The sequence below is a fragment of the Chiloscyllium punctatum genome, chromosome 7 (genome assembly GCF_047496795.1).
Source record: "Chiloscyllium punctatum isolate Juve2018m chromosome 7, sChiPun1.3, whole genome shotgun sequence".
NCBI lineage: Eukaryota > Metazoa > Chordata > Chondrichthyes > Orectolobiformes > Hemiscylliidae > Chiloscyllium > Chiloscyllium punctatum.
The window spans coordinates 45855896-45872944 of NC_092745.1; the positions used below are offsets into that span (position 1 = coordinate 45855896).

At 43.2% G+C, this 17049-nt stretch overlaps 1 protein-coding gene across 8 annotated transcripts in view; it reads left to right on the top strand.

Annotated features, from left to right (window-relative positions):
* The window catches only part of LOC140479622 (ADAMTS-like protein 2), a 135572-nt gene extending 123885 nt beyond the window's left edge, over positions 1–11687 (top strand). For 6 of the 8 annotated variants that reach the window (XM_072573494.1, XM_072573493.1, XM_072573490.1 and 3 more), the window contains one exon: positions 7622–11686. In XM_072573494.1, the coding sequence (XP_072429595.1) occupies positions 7622–7737 (116 nt within the window). In that variant the 3' untranslated portion in view covers positions 7738–11686. Of the gene's footprint in view, positions 1–7621 lie in introns of all 8 variants that reach the window. The other 2 variants (XM_072573495.1, XM_072573496.1) reach the window with 1 other exon arrangement.
* The last annotated feature ends 5362 nt before the right edge of the window (positions 11688–17049 follow it).

Sequence of the window (17049 nt, forward strand, 5' to 3'; positions counted from 1 at the left end):
CCCCCACCATTAAATCCCCAATCCAATTACCCCCCACCATTAAATCCCCAATCTAATTACCCCCCCACCATTAAATCCCCAATCCAATTACCCCCCCACCATTAAATCCCCAATCCAATTTCCACCCACCATTAAATCCCCAATTCAATAACCCACCCCTCCATTAAATCCCCAATCCAATTTCCCCCCCACCATTAAATCCCCAATTCAATAACCCACCCCTCCATTAGATCCCCAATCCAATTACCCCCCCACCATTAAATCCCCAATCCAATTTCCCCCCCACCATTAAATCCCCAATTCAATAACCCACCCCTCCATTAAATCCCCAATCCAATTTCCCCCACACCATTAAATCCCCAATCCAATTACCCCCCCACCATTAAATCCCCAATCCAATTACCCCCCCACCATTAAATCCCCAATCCAATTTCCCCCACCATTAAATCCCCAATTCAATAACCCCCCACCATTAAATCCCCAATCCAATTACCCCCCCACCATTAAATCCCCAATCCAATTTCCCCCCCACCATTAAATCCCCAATCCAATTACCCCCCCACCATTAAATCCCCAATCCAATTTCCCCCACACCATTAAATCCCCAATTCAATAACCCACCCCTCCATTAAATCCCCAATCCAATTACCCCCCACCATTAAATCCCCAATCCAATTACCCCCCCACCATTAAATCCCCAATCCAATTTCCCCCCACCATTAAATCCCCAATTCAATAACCCCCCACCATTAAATCCCCAATCCAATTTCCCCCTCACCATTAAATCCCCAATTCAATAACCCCCCCACCATTAAATCCCCAATCCAATAACCCCCCCACCATTAAATCCGCAATCCAATTACCCCCCCACCATTAAATCCCCAATCCAATTATCCCCCACCATTAAATCCCCAATCCAATTACCCCCCCACCATTAAATCCCCAATCCAATTACCCCCCCACCATTAAATCCCCAATCCAATTACCCCCTCACCATTAAATCCCCAATCCATTTACCACCCCACCATTAAATCCCCAATCCAATTACCCCCCCACCATTAAATCCCCAATTCAATAACCCCCCACCATTAAATCCCCAATCCAATTTCCCCCTCACCATTAAATCCCCAATTCAATAACCCCCCACCATTAAATCCCCAATCCAATTTCCCCCCCACCATTAAATCCCCAATCCAATTACCCCCCCACCATTAAATCCCCAATCCAATTTCCCCCACACCATTAAATCCCCAATCCAATTACCCCCCCACCATTAAATCCCCAATCCAATTTCCCCCACACCATTAAATCCCCAATCCAATTACCCCCCCACCATTAAATCCCCAATCCAATTACCCCCCCACCATTAAATCCCCAATCCAATTTCCCCCACGCCATTAAATCCCCAATCCAATTACCCCCCCGCCATTAAATCCCCAATCCAATTACCCCCCACCATTAAATCCCCAATCCAATTACCCCCCACCATTAAATCCCCAATTCAATAACCCCCCACCATTAAATCCCCAATTCAATAACCCACCCCTCCATTAAATCCCCAATCCAATTATCCCCCACCATTAAATCCCCAATCCAATTACCCCCCACCATTAAATCCCCAATCCAATTACCCCCCACCATTAAATCCCCAATCTAATTACCCCCCCACCATTAAATCCCCAATCCAATAACCCCCCCACCATTAAATCTCCAATTCAGTAACCGCTTGCCGTTAAACCCCCACCATTAAATCCCCAATTCAATTACCACCCCCACCATTAAATCCACAGTCCAATAACCCCTCACCATTAAATCCCCAATCTGATTACCCCCCCACCATTAAATCCCCAATTCAATAACCCACCCCTCCATTAAATCCCCAATCCAATTTCCCCCCACCATTAAATCCCGAATCCAGTAACCCCCCCGCCATTAAATCCCCAATCCAATTTCCCCCCACTATTAAATCCCCAATCCAGTAACCCCCCCGCCATTAAATCCCCAATCCAATTTCCCCCCACCATTAAATATCCAATCCAGTAACCCCCCTGCCATTAAATCCCCAATCCAGTAACCCCCCTGCCATTAAATCCCCAATCCAATAGCCCCCCACCATTAAATCCCCAATCCAATAATTCCCTCCACCATTAACTCCCCAATTCAGTAACTCCCATCATTAAATTCCCATACAATACTTCCCAAGAATCAAATGCTGAACGCAATAGCGCCAACCAATAAATTCCCAATCCAATATCCCCAACAATTAAATCCTCAATTACTTCTAGCATTAAACTCCCAGTCCAATAAGCCTCATGATTAAATCCCAAATCCAATGCCCGCCCCCCCACACACACAAGCAAACGCGTGTGCGCTCTCACATGCACGCACACACACGGTTAGAGCCCCAATGTGGTACCTTTCTGGGATTAATCTCCAATCAAATTCCCCACTCCTGGAATCCCTTCCCCAATACCCCCAGGGTTTAAATTCTTACTGTAGTACATCCCTGTATTAAATTCAATCCAATTCTTTTTCATTCCACTGTTAAACAAGCTAACAGTTTGTAAGACTCCTCCTTGGATTTACTGTTAACATTTTCCTTTTGTTCCTGTACTTTGATTTCATTACAGAGTTGATACTTATAATGTAACTTACTTGCTAATTGATATTATTATTAAGAGCAATAATATTGATATAGTAATATAATTACTTGGAAGCTTGGATTCTAGCGTGGGCAAATCCATTAAGTGAGATTGGATTGTATTTCTGTATTCTGTGGGTTTAGAAAGGAAAGTCTTGGTTTCATTTTTGGGTTCAGTGAATGCTGTGGGCTGATTGGACATTTGTTTGCCCGCATTTAAAGGTGAATGGCTCAGTGGTTTGAATCATGGAGCAGAAGAGAGAAACTGAATGACCTGATAGCGAGATGTTTTATTGCAGAGAGACAGCCGGAAAAAAAGTTCTGAGTAGTTTAACATCTGTAAGAGAAATCTTCAGAATTAGAAGGCTGTGGACAAGGAGTTTAAGGGACTCCAGTTGAAAAATAAGTGAACTGTTTTAGTAATTTGTTTGAACGATCTCATGAAGAGACCTAAAGGAGATAGCATTAGGTAAATGCAGACATTTACCAGAAAGAGACCCTAGTACAGCCATGCTCACTTAACAAAGAACTTTAAAGGAGAAACAGAGTGATCCTTCACTGAGGTGAGAGTATCTGTAAGGTGTTGAGCACAAAAGGGTAGCACCTTTATTTTGTAATAATGCCATTTCAAATAACTCCTATATAATGTCAAGTAGTTTATGGTTTTTGTTTGCTTTTTGTGTGTAGTAAACTTTGATGATCCTTTGTTAAAGTTGCATTGAATATGTTGGATGACTTACTGCTGCAGTAAATAATAAAACTATGGTCTTTCAAACTAGGTTTCACTCTGCGGTCTAACTTGCCCACATTGCCATCCATTGGGATCCTAACAATGTATTATGTTTTGAAAGTCTACATTTATGGATGGGAACTTCAGTCTGGATGTTGTGGATGGATGTATTTGTGTAGTTGAAATCTGAGAAACAACTGAGCAGGAATGCTCACCATCCTGCAGTGCCTGGACCTGCTATTAGCTTTTGTTCATGAAAATATTTCCCAATTTCTATGGCTCTTTCAAATCTGCCCTGCATTGACTGCTAATTCCATCTACTGGTCAAGTGCAGTGATGTAATTTAGTGTGAAATAGATGGTTGGTCAGAGGGAGATGGTTAAGGGTAAACTAAAGGTCACCCAGTTTAGCTTCAGTGGTAAACAATCACTTACAGTCAGAATCATGTAGATGTACAGCATGGAAACAGACCGTTTGGTCCAACTTGGCCATACTGACCAGATATCCTAAATTAATCTAGTGCCATTTGCCAGCATTTGGACCATATCCCTCTAAACTCTTCCTATTTATGTACCTATCCAGATGCCTCTTAAATGTTGTAATTGTACCAGCCTCCACCACTTCCTCTGGCAGTTCATTCCATACACGTATCACCTTCTGAGTGAAAATGTCCCTTAGGTCCCTTCTAAATCTTTTCCCTCCACCTTAAACCTATGCCCTCCTAGTTTTGGACTCCCTTACTCTGTTCTAAAGACCTGGCTATTTATCCTACTATGCCCCTCGTGATTTTAAAAACTTGTATAAGATCACCCCACAGCCTCTGATGCTCCAGAGAAAATAGCCCCAGCCTTTGCAGCCTCTCCCTATAGCTTAAACTCCCTGGCGACATCCTTGTAAATCTTTTCTGAGTTCTTTCAAGTTTCATAATATCCTTCCTATAATAGGGAGACCAGCATTGAGCACAGTATTCCAAAAGTGCCTAACCAATGACCTCCCATATCCTATACTCAATGGTCTGACCAATAAAGGAAAGCATACCAAATGCTGCCTTCACTCTCCTATCTACCTGCATCTCCACTTTCACGGAGATGTTCAGCAACACTTCCCAGGACCTTACCATTAAGTGTTAAAGCCCTGCTTTGATTTGTTTTCCAAAATGTAGCTCATCACATTTCTCTGAATTAAACTCCATCTGCCCATTGGCCCATCTAATCAAGATCCTGTTGCAATCTAAGGTAACCTTCTTTGCTGTCCACTACACCTCCAATTTTGATTTCATCTGCAAAGTTAGTAACTGTACCTCCTATGTTCATATCCAAATCATTTATATAAATGACGAAAAGCAGTGATCCTTGTGGCACACCACTGGTCAGAGGTCTCCAGACTGCAAAACAACCCTCCACCATCACCCTCTGTCTTCTACCTTTTGAGCCAGTTCTATATCCAGATGTTTAGTTCTCCCTGTTTTCCATGTGATCTAATCTTACTAACCAGTCTACCATGAGTAACCTTGTCAAACGCCTTACTGAAGTCTATATAGATCATGTCCACTGCTCTGCCCTCATCAATTCTCTTTGTTACTTTGTCAAAAACTTAATCAAGTTCGTGAGATGATTTCCCACACACAAAGCCATGTTGACTATCCCTAATCAGTCCTTGCCTTTCCAAATACATGTACATCCTGTCCCTCAGGATTCCCTCCAACAACTTGCCCACCACTGTCAGGCTCATTGATCCACAGTTCTCTGACTTGTCCTTACCACCTTTCTCAAATAGTGGCACCACGTTTGCCAACCTCCAATCTTCCAGCTCGTCACCTGTGGCTATCGATGATACAAATATCTCCGCAAGGGGCCCGCTTCCCTCATTTCCAACAAAGTTCGAGGGTACACCTGATCAGGTCCTGGGGATTTATCCATCTTTATGTGTTTTAAGACATCCAGCTCCACTACTTCTGTAATATGGACATTTTTCAAGATGTCTCTATTTATTTCCGCAAGTCTTTCTGCACAGCAAACACTAATGCAAAATAGTCATTTAGCATCCCCTCCATCTCCTGCGGTTCCAAACATAGGTGTCCTTGCTGAACTTTAAGGGGACCCATTCTCTCCATAGTTACTTTAATGTATTTGTGGAATCCCTTTGGATTCTCCTTCATCCTAATTGCTAAAGCTATCTCATGTTCCGTTTTTGCCCTCCTGATTTCTCTCTTAAGTATACGTGTACTGCCTTTATACTCTCCTAAGGATTCACTTGATCCATGTTGTCTATACCTGACATATACTTCCTTCTTACTCTTGACCAAAGCCTCAATTTCTCTAGTCATCCAGCATTCCCTACACCTACCAGCTTTGCTCTTCACTCTAACTGAAACATTTATGTCTCTGGACTCTAGTTATCTCATTTTTGAAAACATTCCATTTTCCAGCTGCCCCTTTACCAGGAAACATTCGGCTCAATCAACTTTTGAAAGTTCTTGCCTAATGCCATCAAAATTGGCCTTCCTCCAGTTTGGAACTTTAACTTTTAGATTTGACCTATCCTTTTCCATCACTATTTTAAAACTAATAGAGTTATGGTCGCTGGCCCCAAAGTGGTCCCCCACTGACACCTTGGAGAAGTGCAGGACATTGGTTAGGCCACTTTTGGAATACTGTGTTCAATTCTGGTTTCCCTGTTATCGGAAGGATGTTGTGAAACTTGAAAGAGTTCAGAAAAGATTTCTAAGGATATTGCCAGGGTTGGAGGCTTTGAGCGAAAAGGAGAGGCTGAATAGGCTGGGGCGAAGGGGTGACCTTGTAGAGATTTATAAGATCATGAGTAGCATGGATAAAGTCACTAGCCACGGACTTTTGCCTGGGGTAGGGGAGTCCAAAATTAGAGGACATGTGTTTAAGGTGAGAAGGAAAAGATTTAAAATGGGTCTAAGTGGCAACTTGTTACGCAGAGGGTGATGTGTGTGTATACAATGAGCTGCCAGAGGAAGTGGTGGAGGCTGGTACAGTTACAACATTTAAAAGGCATCTGGATGGGTATATGAATAGGAAGGATTTGGAGGGATATGGGTCAAATGCTGGCAAATGGGATTAGATTTATTTAGGATATCTGGTCAGCACGGATGGGTTGGACTGAAGGGTCTGTTTCCCTGCTGTATAACTGAATGACTGTACAAATTGATCAAGGATATCCAGCTTTGATTTAATCAGGGCAAGCTAATTTTCTTGAGGTATTTGGGATGACAGAAAGGGTTGTTAAGGGATATACTGTCTGATGTAAATAGACTTCCAAAAGGTTTACATAGTGCCACACAACAGGCTAGTCCATGAGATTGAAGCCTATGGAATACAATGGGCAGCAGCAGCACAGATACAAAGCTGGGAAAGTGACAGGAAGCAGAGTGGAGGGAGGTTTGGAGGGGAGTACTCCACAGTTCAGGACAGGGATCATCACATGCAGACTTGGGTGTATGGGGTACAACTTCAAGTATCTGGAGATGGCATAAAACCTGGAAACATTGTGAATGGTGAGCAGGATAGTGATGGATATCAAGTGAATGCTGACATACCTGCTCGATTGTGCAGAAATGTCGCAGCTGCATATAAGGTACAGGAGTGTGAAATGACATCTTTTATATCAAGAGCAGACAGGTGACAGAAAATAAAAGTGCAACTCTAACAGGAGTGCACAAACGTAGACCTAGGGGTGTTTGTCCACACAGTATTTAAGGTTGAGAAAGTGGTTAGGCCTGCATATGCGATTCCAAGACATAGTGTTCATACCAGACAAGTTACGATGAGCTTGGTTGAAATACTAGTAGAAACTAAGCTGGAGTATTGGGACCAGACACAACACTAGTGTGAAGAGAGACAATCAGACGTTTTTTCTATTGAAGAAAGGAGTGCAACAAGGCTGTGTACTCACACCAAAATGCTTAATATAGGCTTTAATTTGTTGGTTACTGAGTTATTGGAGAGGGAAGAATTATCCAATTAGATTACAGAGGACTTGACAACTTCCAGTTGAGTGTAGAGGTCTTGTGCCACACGGCTTAAGATAGTGGGTGACCAATGGAAAGAGTGTTGGGTTGGGCAGTTAGGAGGTCACAGGTCATGTGGTAAAGCTTGCCAGAAACTGTCTACCCAGTGTTGGCAACACTCAAGGTTTGCAGGCTGGGGTGTCTGTGCAAGTGAGGTGGTGAAACGGCATCTTGTTCTCCATGGTAAATCTTCTCTTGTTCGTTTGTTTTGCAGATGACAACTGTCAGGACAAAGTGACGGCCAACTGTGCATTGGTGCTGAAGGTGAAGCTGTGCACACACTGGTACTACAGGAAGGCCTGCTGCAGATCCTGCAAGAACAGGGCATAGTGCCACTGGTGACCTTCAGGGCTACCAATCCTGCAGGGAATAAGACAAAATACATAGTCCCTTTTTTTATCACGGTGGGGGGGAAGTGCAAGTACGGAGTGAATGGGAGGAAGAGGTTGAAGTTCATCACCAATCCCAGTCAATATGAACATGCAATGCTGCAAAACATAAGAAAATGCACAAATACACCTCATACCACGTTTGTTTGACTTGTTCACTCTGCCTCTTCTTCTCTCTCTCTCTCTCTCTCTCTGTTTCTCGCTCTGGTCCTCCATTGTATTGGAAAGGTGCTGTGTTCATTCCCATTACTTCACACCCCTGACCCAACCTCCCCCAGCTCTTTAAAATCTGCATAGATGCCTCTCCTGGCGTTGCGTCATGAGAACTTTTGGGAGTCTCCCTCAGTGAAGAGGAGCATGAGCTTTGATTCAGGACCTCCCCCAAACTGCTCCACTACCTGTACCTTCCAAAATGGCCATTGTTCCTGTTCTCTTGACAGCTGACCCCGCCAGAAACAAAGTGCGTGCCAACCCAGACGATCCGCGTCTTAGTAAGACAAGGTGAAATAGTTAACTAAGGTGGTTGCTTAAATCTTTGAGTATTATGAGTGAGGGTCTGTGAGGAGGGCAAGGGGCAGCAGCCATTTACAGATTTTCAGATTCCAAAGTCTTGGGTCATAAGCAACCAAACATTCAGACCAAAGTAAGAGACATGACCTGATACAGTTAAGCGACTTGTGAATAATATTCAAAGTAAAAATTGGTCCAGTACTGATTTGAATGCCTGGGCACCTCCAACCATTACAACAAGTACTGTACTCCATATTGTTTACAAGCTTTTCTAGAGCCACTTGGAGGCAGAAAATTAGTACTGTATTAATTTCTTCAATCCTTCATAATCCAACTTTTGCACCCTTCCCCCCCCCACCCCCCCCCCCTCGCCCCCTCCAGCTCTGCACTTGACTCTTCCTCACACCTTTAGGACCTTGCATTCCTTTACAATAAGGAATACCAACAAGCCATCAACCTGAAATCTTCCCTTTCACTTTGCTGGAGCCAGCTGTTAGGAGGAGCTAGAGAGTTACTACCCATCTTGAACCTGCCTGAGCCACCCCCTCACCTCCCTGTAGTGACCTAGAGTGATATGTCTGAATCTGGGGGGCTTGAGAGAGAAGGGTTGAGGCTGCATTCAATTAGAAAATGGTGCTACACTCTGATACACCACCTGGGGCGCTGTGGGCATACTCAACACTGAACTAATCATGCAGGTAATGGGGAATCACTGGACAGCATTTTAAATTGGTTGCTTACAGTACTAAAAACGTGTTTCAGCACAACTGTGATAAAGTTAGCAATTTGTCGGGATCACCACAAGATGCAGAGCCAGTCACTGACTCGCAGGAGATCATCATTGAAGAGGGAGAGGTTCTGGTCACTGCTGGGTGACCATGTGACTCACGCCGCATGTGTTTTGATCCCAAGTGATGCTGGGAAAACCAGAATGCAACCAAAGTGAGAGCTGAAAGTGCTTGACAACAGAAGACCCCTTTATGGTGTTGCTATGCACAGGTCTGCTTTGGAAGGTGAAGTTAACCCTCCTTATGAAGCTAAGTTTGGGGATGTATTTCTGATAGAATGATGTAGCTTTAATATATGACAACTAGACATTATCACATGCTCCCAAGGGTAATTGTACAGCCATTCTTTTAGAGTTATGTTGCAGTAACAGATTATTGATGTACTGTAGCTATATTATTAGAAGTATTTTGTACAGCAATAAATAAGTGACTTTTTGAGTGGCTCCTGTTTTGTGCGGGGATGTAACATTGTTGAGCTGCACTGATGGAGGAATGTTCCTTAGTCTGCTATGGTATCCACTGGAACTACATACCATTGGCTGGAGCAGTGTGCATCAAGGGTTCAGAAAAATAATTCATGCTAATATTTAGCCCAATAATTAGGCTTATTTTCCCAGAATGCTGGCCAGCAGGTCCCAGTCAAACTTAGGACAGAACACGATGATCACTTGTCCAACTATGCTTTCCATTCTGGTACTTCCCCATGGAGGAGCACTGTGCAGGATACTGCTAAGGGATAAGGACACTCGATTAGCTTAAATGCCAATTGGTTTCATCTTTTCGTGCCGCCAAGTTGGTTAATTAGTAGCAGTCATTGTTTGGGCGGGCAGAGACCACCACCGAGCCTTCTTTCAAACCGTCTAACAGGTTCCGAATAAATGCTCCAACATTTGCATGTTCCAACATTTTGTCACAGCTTTTACCCGACTTTCACCAGTCCATATACACATTGAGATTCGCGTAACTCCCCAGCCTGTACAAATGATACTTCTCCCTGCAATACAAGGTGGTGTTAGCGTCACTTAGAGATTGGCAGACATGGAATCTCCGACCTATCCTAATAAAGCAACACTTGGTCACTTTTACTCTCAGCCCAACTTTGAGCATGTTTGTTTTATACAGGCTGCTAACATAGGAAAAAAGTCTCAATGTGTTTCATAGATTTAATATGAAAAAGAATTTGATGCCAAGTTGCACACGGCGATATTAGCACAAGAAGGGGTAAGTTTAAGAAACGCATAATTTAAAAAAAAGAGTGGGCAGAGTGTCCAGAATATTTAGGGAAGGAATTCTAAAGGCCCAGCAGCTATAGGCGTGGATGTCAAATGGAGGGATAACAGGAACTTGATGTGCCAAAAAGGTAAGTTGGGAACTCTGAGGGTTGTAGGGCTGGAAGCAGTTATGGTGTCCAAGGGCGTGGGGGTGATTTTCAAGAAAAGGCACAAGTTGTTTCAGTGAGAAGAAGGTACAAGGTGTTTAGGTTTGGAGACTATGGGTGGAATCAGTGGAGAGTTTCTGAGCTTCCAAAATCCCAGAGAGAGATTGAGAATGTCAGGTTGTAACCAGGTTGTGATTTACACTTGATGTCAAGATGAAAAGTGAAATTTGTCATGTTATTCCTTCAGTGATTAATTGGAAGTTCAATTTTTTTGTAAAAAGCTATCCGTCGCTACACAACATTACAAATATCTGTGTAGAATGTGGACAGATAGATTTTCTCCCAAGGCAGAACCATCCGTTGTCTAATTGGTGCTAATCTGGTATCAATGTGACTCCCAACCAGACATGCTGAATGTAACATCATTCCCTAGTTAAAATTTACACTCCTAACGCATGCCTTTTGCTGAGCTTGAGGCAATGGGATTCCACAGATCCTGAATACTGGGAAGAAAACCATGCTGACGATTGGTGAAAAGATTGTTCTCTGGTTTGGTTCAAATAAAGGTCAGTTCTCAGGGATGAAAACCTTTTCTAACACAATGCTTTGGATTTACAAGTCAAATTGAAACTAGGAGCCCTTTGAACCTGCTGTGTTATTAAATATGATCATGGCTGATCTTCTATCTCTGTGTCATACTCCCATTTTCTCTTGTTGTCTTTAAAATCTAAAATGGTATCAATCTCTTTCTTGAATATACTCAGTGACCCAGTCTCCATAGCCATTTAGCATCGTGAATTCCACCCTCTGTTTGAAGAACTGTTTCCTACCTCAGTCCTAAGTGGCCTGCCCCATATCCTGAGAGCATGACTTCTAGTTCCAGACTCCCCAGCGAGGGAAAACGTCCTCCCTGCATCTAGTCTGTGGAACCCTGTTTGTAAAGTTCTACCAGATCCTCTCTCATTCTTCTAAACTCTCTGGGGAATACAGGCTCAGTCACAAATAGTCTCTTCCTGCCATCCCCACTACCAGTAAATGTGTTTAAGCAGTCAATATGGGACCTCCCATAGCAGGGAGACTGCCCTCTCTTAACCAGCCAGATGTCAGCACTGCTTGGGCACTGGCTCAGGCTGAGGTGGGCAAATTGAAGTGGAGGGATTTAGAATAATGCTCACCAAGGCAAGAGTCAGAACTACCCATTCAGCAAATTAAAACCTTATTGCTAATGAGAAATTTGTATTGTCATCAACTATTCTTTGCTGATCTTGTTACACTTACTGCAATTTGTGACCTGGATATGCAGTCTCTTTCCATGTATTTGTGCAAGACCTTTTCTTCTCACTGTACTTGGGTTACAGGTTTTACAGGGTTTATCGTCTATGTGTCAGGATGGCGTGCACACATCTCAAATAAATGATACTCCAGCACCTAGCTCTTTATTATGTGAAAGTGGCTTATATATGGGATCTATAATTAATTGTTGAACATGCTACTAGATATGAAACTAAATGGAATTGAGAAATCATTGCATTATAGATCAAGTGAAGGTATAGTTTGTTCTTTCCTGCCTATTTTGATAAAAGCAGTTGCTATCTCGTGAAATGCTATTTCAGGATTGCGCTCTCTCACGCTCTCTCTCCCTCTCTCTCTCTCTCTCCCTCCCTCTCCCCCTCTCTCTCGATCTCATATCAATCTATTTTCCTTAGTATCTCCATTTCTCTTGCTCTATCTCGCCTACTCACTCTCTATCTGTCCCCTTGTCCATGGCTATTCCCTCTATCTCTTCAACTTTCTTTCTCCCTGTTTCTTACTGTTGGAACACTGCTCAATTCTGCTGCTATCTACCTACCTCTGATACTACTACTTAATCTCTTTAACATACTCGATAAGACCAGCCTTTTGTTTTATTCTGTATTTTTGTGACCATGTCTATGTCACCCTTTTACATTGCCTTTCTCACTCTCTGTGCTTCCGCCTATGGAGCGAGTTGTGGCAGATCAAGTTTGATATAGATAAATGTGAGGTGCTGCATTTTGGAAAGGCAAATCAGGGCAGGACTTACACACTTCATGGTAAGGTCCTGGGGAGTTTTGTTGATAAAGAGACCTTGGAGTGCAGGTTCATTGTTCCTTGGAAGTGGAGACCCATGTAGACAGGATAGTGAAGAAGATGTTTGGTTTGCTTGCCTTTATTGGTCAGAGCATTGGGTATAGGAGGTGGGAGGTCATATTGCAGCTGTATAGGACATTGATGAGGCCACTATTGGAATACTGTGCTCAATTCTGGTCTCCCTGCTATAGGAAGGATGTTGTGAAACTTGAAAGGGTTCAGAAAGGTTTACAAGGATGTTGCCAGGGTTGGAGGGCTTGAGCAAAAGGGAGAGGCTGAACAGGCTGGGGCTATTTTCCCTGAAGCGCTGGAGGCTGAGGGATGAGCTTATTGAAGTTCATAAAATTATGAGAGGCATGCATGGGTGAATAGCCAAGGTCTTTTCCCCAAGGTGGGGGAGTCCAAAACTAGAGGGCATAGGTTTAAGGTGAGAGGGTAAAGATTTAAAAGGGACTTATGAGGCAACTTTTTCACACAGAGTGTGGTGCGTATATGGAATGAGCTGTCAGAGGTAGTGGTGGAGGCTGGTACAATTACAACATTTAAAAGGCACCTGGATAAGTATATGAATAGAAAGAGTTTAGAGGGATATGGGCCAAATGCTGGCAGATGGTACTAGGCTATGTGGTTGGCATGGACGAGTCTGTGCTGTACAGCTCTATGACTCTATGAGCCTACTTTCGTCTGTTGTCTTTTTTCAGTCCTCTCTTTCCTTTTCTCTGTTTTTGCATCTGAGTTTATTTTCATGCTCTATCTTTCTTGCTCTGTTTCTCCCACTGTGTTGACAATTTAACATCAGACCTTGACCTCTTAACAAAGACCACAGACTTTAATGGGGTACTGAGAAGGAAAATGCCCCCTGGTAAACTCTGTATTTGCAGTTGGCTTTGATATATCATGTATTTTTATAGCAATGATTAATCAAGGATTTTGTGTGTCCTCCTTGCAAAAATGTAAATCTGTTGGGATGTATAGAGCTGGGGGAAATTGTTAACATTTACTGTTTGATGTGACATGATTTCAGGATTGAAACAGATGATGTATGCCTTTTCTGAGCTAGCTACAATTTCACATTCAGTTAAGTAGTTTGTTGCAAATGGTTATGCTATTGGGAATTTCTACTGTGCAGTGCTGCATGATGACAACTCAGATCGAGACTGGCGCTAGAACTGAACAGACAGTCTGAGTCTGATGTTCTAAACTTCAAAACCAGTCATGTTGCGTCATGAGCTGAGGGCCCAAAGGAGTCAGGGTTTGGAGGCAAGAGGAGGGTTCAAATGAGTTGCATGGAGCAGTTGAACCTTAAGGATGTTTAATGAGAATATTTATTGAGCGTTGTGCTTTCATGTTTTAATGTAAACACCATTTAATGTTAATGTCACAGAACTGTTAAGGCAGGGCAGGAGGCCTTTCAGCCCATCGGACCCTGCACAGGCTTTTCAAACAAGCATCAATACCTTGTGCCAACTCTTGCTTTTTCCCTATACTCTTGCTCACCATTTCTATCCCAGTCATCATCCGATGTTCTTTTGAATGCCCCCGGTGAACCTGCTTCCATCGCATTTCCAGTCAGTGCATTCCATATCTTGCTGAGCAAAGAGGTTGTTTTCTCAACTCCCCTTTGGCTCCTCTTGCACATCACTTTAAACCCACACCTTCCCGTTCATGTTCCCTTTACAAGCAGAACCACCATCGGTCAAGTCCACTCATTATTTGAAAACCTCTACAGAATCTCCTCTCAGCCTTCTTTTCTTCAAGGAGAACAGTCCCAACTTCTTCGACTCATCGTCATAACTGAAACTTTTCATTCCTGGAGCCATTCCTACAGATTGCTCCTGCACTCTCTCCAATGCATTCACCTTCTTCCATCCAAGTCCAGGCTTTGCAAACCTTCTGGAACACGGACCATTGAATCCCAGTTATCTTAAATGTGACCAACCCTGCATTCCACACCCCCTGCGACAAATAAAGGAGTTAGTGGCTTTTGGAAAGGTTGATTACAAAAAATGAAAAAATGTTTTGTACATGAAAGAGAGAAGAAAGGAACAAATTGTAAGTAAATATAACAGTTTCAAGTTAAGCTTGTATCGTAGACTTCAATTTCCCTGCTGTTGGAAGGTCCATCTGTTCCTCTGACATGTTGAAATTACTCCCCATATCAGATATTTGTGAACTGAAAATTTTAAGTGGATAGCCCAGGGAGATAGGAGTGGCCCTGTCCACCTCTAAACCCTGGGTGCTCAAGGACAATTACCCTTTAACAAACCACAAGTGGGCAAGAGACACAAATTGGCCTGTTGTCTGCCTCCAAATTGTTTGTGGATGGTTTTTCCACTGCTGGCAGACTGATGGGCAGCCACCTCTGTCATTTTTGTTAGGCTGGTCACCATGTTTCTCACCCTGACCAATTGCATGGGATTGACCCCTTGAGTGGAATCATCGGCTCCTTGGGCCGGTGTGTTTGGAAATGGATAGGTGCCTTAATTAGATGTGATGGTGATAATGAGAAACCAGAACGGCACTACCTGTGTGTGGTCAAGGCAGTTTAATCCAGAGACTATCTTGATTGATTTTTCAATCAGGACCATTTGTTAACGGCTCTGTTATGGACCAGCCAAACCCCCTCAAAATATATCAAGCAGATGGCCTAGATCCTAACTTTTTATTTTACTCAAAGGCATGTGTAAGGTGTTTTAGGTGTTCCAGATGTGTTTCGAGTGGTCCATCACTAGGCTTCAAGCAGAACGCACTTTATTCTTACAACACAGTTAAAATGCAAACAAAAAAGTAAAATTGGCGTAACTTTTAACTCTTGAAATACTTAATAAAATAATGTTCTTTGACTACTAATCATTAACTGTTCCAATAAAGCTGCATCCCATGAAGACACCCTTGGCATAGCAATTTAGCAAAACAGCTTGAATCTCATGTGCTATCTTCTCAGTCTAGCTGCAGAAGAAAGAAACAATCTGCCGTTTTTTACTTTTAAAGATGAAGCCCCTGTTATGGACCAGACGAAACCCCTTCAAAATATATTAAAAAGATAGCCTAGACCCCCAACGCCTTCTTCCTTTTGAAGGCAAATGCAAGGTGTTGTTTTCCGGATGCAATTCGATTGGTCAAACTACCAGGCTTGAAGCAAAACACAGTTTATTCTTAGTTAAAATGCAAACAAAAGAAAGAAGAATTGGAATAACTGAGCTCTATTGGAAAACTTAACCGAATAATAGGTTACAAAAACAGGTTGTTGGAAAACAGCAGGTCTGGTAGCATCAGTGAAGAAAGATCACAATTAACATTTTGGCTTCAGTAACCCTTCCTCAGAACTGATGGTAGCTAGGAAAGTTATCAGTTTATATGCAGAGGATAGGTTGGGGGAGAGGGTGAGGAGTGAATGACAGGTAGGGATAGAGCCCAAACAGTTGGACAGACAAAGGAATCCAATAATGATCTGGCCAGGAGGGTAAATAGCTGTTAGTGGAGACTGTTAATGGCTGACAATAGGAGTGTGTAATAGCAGACTCTGTGATAACAAGACCCTGGTGTGTGTGGTAAGGGGCTGGGACATGAGGGAATTCAGACCCTAAAATTATTGAACTAGACATTGAGTCCAGAAGACTGCAGAGTCCCTAAGCAGAAAATGAGGTGTTGTTCTTCCAGCTGGCACTGAGCTTTGCTGGAACACTGCAGCAAGCCTGAGACAGAGATGTTGGCCAGGGAACATGGTGATGTGTTAAAGTGGCTGGCAGCTGGAAGCTCAGGGTCTTTTTTTACGGGCAGAACGTAGATGTTCTGTGAAACTGTCCCCCAGTCTATGTTTTGCTTCCCCAATGTGGAGGAGACCACACTGTGAGCAGCAAATACAGTAGATTAGATTGTGTGAAGTGCAGGTAAAGTGCTGCTGCTTCTCCTGGAAGATGTGTTTGGGCTCTTGGATACTGAAGACAGCGGAGGTAAATTGGCAAGTGTTACACCTTTGGCAGTTGCAGGGGAAGGTGCCAGCGACCTGTGGAATATTCCTTGTTCCAGTCCTATTCTGGCCCCCACCATAACTCTTTCTCCGATGTATCGATTATGTCATCAGTGCTGCTTCCCGCTCTTGTCCGGAATTGGAAAATTTCATTGATTTTGCTTCTAAACCTCGTACCCTGATTCCTGTAAAGGCTCCATTCTGTTCTCCCAGTTGCTCCGTCTCTGTTGCATGTGTTTCGATGAGGCTAACTTCGACAAGGGAGCCTCTGAATTACCTGTGGAAGTGCGGGAGATGGGTTGGACCCAGTTGAGGGCCCTGTCCACAATGGTGCTGCAGAATCCTCAGTTGAGGAAGAAGGTGGACATTTCGGAGGCTCCCTTGTCAAAGTTGGCTTCTTTGGAATATACGCGATGGAGACAGAGGAACTGGGAGACTGGAATGGAGTCTTTACAGGAAACAGAGTGCAAGGATGTATAGTCCAGATAGCTGTAGGAG